Source organism: Eretmochelys imbricata, chromosome 20, assembly GCF_965152235.1.
Source record: "Eretmochelys imbricata isolate rEreImb1 chromosome 20, rEreImb1.hap1, whole genome shotgun sequence".
NCBI classification, from domain to species: domain Eukaryota; kingdom Metazoa; phylum Chordata; order Testudines; family Cheloniidae; genus Eretmochelys; species Eretmochelys imbricata.
The window spans coordinates 848,499-854,956 of NC_135591.1; the positions used below are offsets into that span (position 1 = coordinate 848,499).

At 43.2% G+C, this 6,458-nt stretch overlaps 1 protein-coding gene across 1 annotated transcript in view; it reads left to right on the top strand.

The window, feature by feature from the left end:
* SCN8A (sodium voltage-gated channel alpha subunit 8) overlaps positions 1-4,157 on the top strand; it is a 171,245-nt gene extending 167,088 nt beyond the window's left edge. The window contains exon 27 of the mRNA XM_077838488.1: positions 310-4,157. Within this exon, the coding sequence (XP_077694614.1) occupies positions 310-1,457 (1,148 nt within the window). The 3' untranslated portion in view covers positions 1,458-4,157. The remainder of the gene's footprint in view (positions 1-309) is intronic.
* The last annotated feature ends 2,301 nt before the right edge of the window (positions 4,158-6,458 follow it).

Sequence of the window (6,458 nt, forward strand, 5' to 3'; positions counted from 1 at the left end):
ATAGTGCCTCTTCTCCAGATCTCTTTCACTGAGTGCGATTAATAATTATTGTCCCTTAAGATCCAGGGGATGAACAACCAAGGAAACACAAGTCCAAATGCCTTCATGCCCTTGAACCTTAAAATCCCAAGAAGAGGTGCCAGTTTCAGGTCCTAGCTGCCTAAATTTGGGCACCCAAAAATTGAGGCACACACAGAATGAGAGGTCCCTTGTGGAAGTTTGAGCCAGCTTTTCTATGCTAGCACTGCCAGTGTTCCCTTGCCTGGTTTAAATTGGGTTATAACATCTTCCCCCTGCCCTCTTCTTTAGGAATGTTCCTGGCTGATCTCATTGAGAAGTACTTTGTGTCGCCCACTCTCTTCCGAGTCATCCGACTGGCCCGTATTGGCCGCATCCTGCGTCTGATCAAAGGGGCCAAGGGGATCCGCACCCTGCTTTTTGCCTTAATGATGTCCTTGCCTGCCTTGTTCAACATTGGCCTCTTGCTGTTCCTGGTCATGTTTATCTTCTCCATCTTTGGCATGTCGAACTTCGCCTACGTAAAGCACGAGGCCGGCATAGACGACATGTTCAACTTTGAGACCTTCGGCAACAGCATGATCTGTTTGTTCCAGATCACCACCTCGGCTGGCTGGGATGGCTTGCTGTTGCCTATTCTGAACCGGCCGCCGGACTGCGACCTAGATAAGGAGCACCCCGGGAGCAGCTTCAAGGGAGATTGTGGTAACCCCTCCGTGGGGATCTTTTTCTTCGTCAGCTACATCATCATCTCCTTTCTGATCGTAGTGAACATGTACATCGCCATCATTCTGGAGAACTTCAGTGTAGCCACGGAGGAGAGTGCTGACCCGCTGAGCGAGGACGACTTTGAAACCTTCTATGAGATCTGGGAGAAGTTTGACCCTGATGCCACACAGTTCATTGAGTACTGCAAGCTGGCGGACTTTGCCGATGCTTTGGAGCACCCACTCCGTGTCCCTAAGCCTAACACTATCGAACTCATCGCCATGGACTTGCCTATGGTAAGCGGGGACAGGATCCACTGCCTGGACATCCTGTTTGCCTTCACCAAGCGTGTGCTGGGGGACAGTGGGGAGCTGGACATCCTGAGGCAGCAGATGGAGGAAAGGTTTGTGGCGTCTAACCCTTCCAAAGTGTCTTACGAGCCCATCACGACCACACTCCGGCGCAAGCAGGAAGATGTCTCGGCAGTGGTTATCCAACGGGCTTACAGGGTTCGCTTAGCAAAACGGGGCTTTATTTGCCGGAAGTCTGCCTCTACTAAGCTGGAAAATGGAGGAACAAATCGGGAGAAAAAAGAAGGCACCCCATCCACTGCATCCCTCCCTTCCTATGACAGTGTAACTAAACCTGAAAAGGAGAAACAGCTGCGGGTGGAGGAAGGAAGACGAGAACGAGCAAAAAGACAAAAAGATTTCAAGGAGTCCAAGTGTTGAGACAAACAAAAATACGTTGTACAAATTTTTAAAAATTTGCAAGTGAAAAGATTGTTTACAAACGTCACAAAATATATCAATACAGAACAGCTAAGGAGACACCTGAAGATCTTATACCAAACAGTCTGCTTATTGTGTGACAAAGTTGCATCTAAAAGCAGTGACCTACCACCTGTTTAAAGGACCCTTCTAAATGAACATTTAAAAAGAAAAAAAAGGATTTTCTGTTGTTTGGGCAGGTGGCTACTGCATGTTCCACATCTATCAATGCAACTTGGGACAAACAAGCAAAATAAAAAACACACACACACACTAAAAAACAAAACCCGCTGCTTGGATTAATATATCTCCCAAAGCAGCCAAAAATTGATTATTTTCTCATTTTGTTGATTTATCAAAAGAAAACCTAGAAGTCACAATGTTAAAGGGTTTGTTTGTTCATGCAAAACTAATTTGCATTCCTGCATTTAGTTAAGCAGAAAAAAAAATAATTAAAAAAAAAGGCAAAATAAAAACTGAACAAAAAAAGAAACAAAAAACCACCCATTTAGCCCATGCCATTTGATTGTCATAGTTTATTTGGTATTTATTATCTGCATACTACTTTCTACATGGGCTTTACTTGGTTTGGGAGATGGGGTAATCAGGTATCTTCAGCCTGGAAACTTGCTCCGGCTGATTAAAAAAAAATTGTGCTTGTTCAATGCATAGAAATGATTTGCATGATGGCATGCTGTGACCAGGAACCATGCATGAAGAATCATTAAACCACAAGACACTCAATACTCTTCCACAACAGTTGGTTAAGCCATAAGTTCGAGGCACTCCACTGACTACCACACACTGTATTTGGAGGTTAACCTTAAATATAATCATGCCCTTCACTAATATTTACCAATTTGTAACAATTTCTTTCATACACCCTCCAGCAGGAAAAAAATGAAACAAGCAGATGAAATCTGTCTCTCTGTGTGTGTGTGTGTGTGTGTGTGTGTGTGTGTGTGTGTGTGTATGTGTATGTTTAACAACCTGTCTTTTCCATACAGCCATCTTTTGCACATTTAAACAAATAATCATACAAGAAAGAAAAACCTAAATATTGCTCTGGATCCCATTTGAGGGGGGAATATATAATATTCAAGAATGGCACTGCAAAACCAAAGTCTAGGGCTTAAAAAATACCAGTCAACAAGGTCATTTGTGTCCTGTAATATTAATTATTGTTCAGCCGCCCTTCCTAGTGTAGAGAGAACAGTGCTGTGTACGAAATAGCATATTGTCTCTGCAGGTGCAATTTTGGGAACTTGGATAAATCTATCTTAAATGGGGGACGTGTAACTCACGGAGTTTAATTGTGTCCCATGTTCATCAGAGTTGTTGCTTTCTTGGGGTGGCAGCGGGGGCTGAGACCCAGATGGATTTGTGAAACTCTGAAGTCGTCTTTATATTCTTCCATCATTACTACTTTTTGAAGCTTGCACTTTGATGCTTCATGGTTTTCCTTGCTTCTGTAGCCACAAGGTTTTTAAACAAAGTGGAACACATTACAGTTGACAATAAAATAGCAATGTGACATGGGGCACGGTGCTGAAGGCCAGGTGTCTGATGCCTTCACCTTCTTTCTGTTTCATACATTATCATACTGTAGTAACTAAAAGGTCCTGCAGATTCGGGTAGACGCTAGAGCTGCCTCTCAGCTAGTCTAATCACTGAGTGGTAAATCATTCTGTGGGAATGTCACCAGGAAAGCTCAAACTTTTGTGTTTCTTCGTAAGGATATGAGACCCTTTAATATTCTGTTTCAGTGTCCTCCTCAATCAATAAGTCAGCTGTCAGTCACCAATCTAGGCGATATTTTCTTCAAAGCAGCCTTGGGGAATAGATCTGATGCATCCGATGCAGTGAGCTGTAGCTCCGAAAGCTCATGCTCAGATAAATTGGTTAGTCTGTAAGGTGCCACAAGTCCTCCTGTTCTCTTTGCCAGTGGGAAAAGGTAGCCATGCACGGAAACAAGACCGCTTTCCAGCTGCCGCTTGTGTGCTGGTTCTAGTGTTGGTGCCATGTTACGTTTTGAAGGGGGGGATTATGCCATTACTGCATTGAACCTGTAATGCAGAATGAAGAGAAACAGGATGACTGAACGTAGGCCAAAGAAAATGTATCTTTAAAAGGGCAAAAATAAGACAGCAGAACTTTTTAGATGACAGGAGGCAGTTTGGTTTGTATAATCTCTCAACCCAGATGACAGGTGTCACTTAAAAAAACAAACGCTATTTGGCAGACATCTGTGCCAAGCTGGACGGTATAAATGCATAGTTTAGCCATTATGATGTCAGTGGAGGAGTTCTTCTGTACTGGTGAACACAACAAAGGACCATTTCAACCCTGTTAGATTTACCCCACTTACTACTAGGCTATGGTGTATAATAAAGATGAAAAATACATACATATGTACAGGCTACATTGTAAACAGCACAAAAAAAAGCTGAAAAGTGTGGTTGAACTTTTTAAGAAAATATTATAAATACTGTAATATATCCGTTTATTTTATCGGCATGCCTTTTTGTAAATACAAGAATTAAATAGAACGGCGTCTGGCTTATGCCATTGTCCATGTTTGTTTTTAATTTTTAAAATATTTTCCTTAGATTTTTAGATGTTTGTCAGCCAATGTACATTCCCTACCCGCCCCCCAAAACAACAACCTTACACCCCAAAAAGAAAAGCTTTAGTGCAGATTATCTTTACAATCACAAAAATATTTTTTTGTTATTCCAATGTGCAATAAGTTCTCTGATCATTTCTATGCAAGATTTGGCTAAACTACATGATTGTTCTTTAAGTTGGGCTATCAATCTGTCTGTGATGGATGGTACATTTGCTGCTCATGCTGGTAACTTCACGGAGCTACTGGCGTCATTTTAAGTAAGACTTCCCTGCGATCTCTCTCTCAGTTTTTAACTGTTAAACTATTTATCAGTCTCTGTTAAATACAAAGGTCATCCTAAACCATCAGTCTTGCTGAAAAATAAAACGAATAATTTCTCCAGCTGTTCAGGGACAGCAGAGTCCATCCTCCTATTCAACTGAAAAATTCATTTTTTTGTTTTATTTTTTAAAAATTTCCTTTTTGTAGCAAATATTCCTCAGCCACAGTTCACAGGGTGCTGAGAGAATTGGTCTGCATCTTTGGGAACCTTCACACAGTGAGGCTGAGGCTGGAAAGGAAGCTTTGGTCTGAAATAAAGCGGTCAGGATAGCTTCATGCACCATATCATTGCATAGAAATGCAGATACTGTGTGTGTGTGTGTGTGTTGGGGGGGAGTGTTTGGGGGGGTTTTGTAGTAAGGTCCTTGATGCAGAATTTTTTATTCCCGATTCAGGGTTGTGGGAATAAAACAGTAGGCCGCTGTTGGATTAAAATGCCAGAAGAGTGAGGCTGTAACAAGTGGTCGTCCCTCCCGCCCCCACAGCATACGTAAAATCCTCCATGCTGTTTTGGTTCATTTATTACCCTGTTCTTAAAAGGGGCTGGGGAGGGGGAAAAGAAATACCAGTTCAAGCTGCTTCACTCACTTTTCTGGTCTATTTTCACTTTTAAAAAAAAACCCAAACGAACGCTCATGTGGAAGAATAAGAAAAAAACAAAAAACCATGAGCTGCCATCGTAGAGGCCGCACCCAAGCTTTTGCATTATTTAGTTTTCTGCTGCAACAAATACTAAAGCTGTACCAGACCAATGCTGAAGATCAGCGTATTGGAGATTGCATGGTGGCTCATCCTGCTCTAACCCAAACATGATTAAAAATCACATTACTATAATCCAAAAGAAAAATGAAATAAACAAGGTAAGAGTGTCTTAGTGTCCATTTATTTGACTGGTTTCCACCTCCTCGCCCCCATTCTTGCTGGGTTCTTATTTTTTTTTTAAATATATAAAAGTGGCATGAGTAAGACCTAACTTGTGTTGCAGGGGAAGCTCGTGGAAATGTTTTTGTTCTTGTTTTCAGTGTTCACCGTGAGAGATTTGTGGCCTTTAGTGGCTCTTTGCTGGTATCTAGCAGACAGGTCCGTCTTAGTGCCAATCCGCAGCCCCTTGGGATTTTTATCAGAGTTTAGTGCTGTGACTGGGCACAGTGACTGCAGCATGTTGACAGCAGCTGAGCAGGTTGGTGGCCTTTGTGAGGTCAAGTGGTGGCTGTTCGTTAATATCTTAGTGAATGCATCACGAAAAACACCATCAAAACTGGCCCCCGTTCACTGGTAGGCTCAACACAAGCCACAGATTGGAGGCTACGCAGCCTGCAGTCCCCTCTTGCTCCTGGGTGTACGGAACGCTTGCTCCGCTGCTCACACGCGCTCGATCTGCTCTGTCGATGTGCAAGGAACTTAAGTCTGCAGCACTCTCCCTCCAATCCATTCACTTTTAAAGACATACGCCAAAATTGTACAGACTACGTGAAATCCGCCAGCATACCTGACATCCTCAACACACCCAGCAAGGCTCGTGCAGTGTGGCTGCAGGAGCAGCAGAAGGGCGAGAACCCAGATGCCCCTGTCACTTGAGAAACTCCAGTAAGGGTAAGCCATAGGGGGCCTTTGAGGCAGCTGACCATTGCTGAATCCATTCAGTGGTGCGCAGTAGGACTCATACGCTGTCGCCTCTTTGTTCACTTCCCTTTGTACACTTTTTTCTTTCCAATTAAAGGGTGAGATAGTGCATTAGCTTCATGTGCTAGTTATGTCTCTCTGGAGGCCAGGGTCAAAGTGGTTGCAAGTCAAAATGGTTGCAAGACAAATCAGGTGTTGGTTTAAAATAGGTCTCTCTAGAAGAGGTTCCCCCCCACCCAAATGGCAAAGAACAATAACCAACCCAACCCCTGTACCCAGAATGCTAATTCCCTAACATTGGTCAGTATCTGGTCACGAAAGCCTGATCCTGGACTAGCTGCGGGTACTGCAAGCCAGGATTGTGGGGCACCGCCTGAACTTGGTGGGAA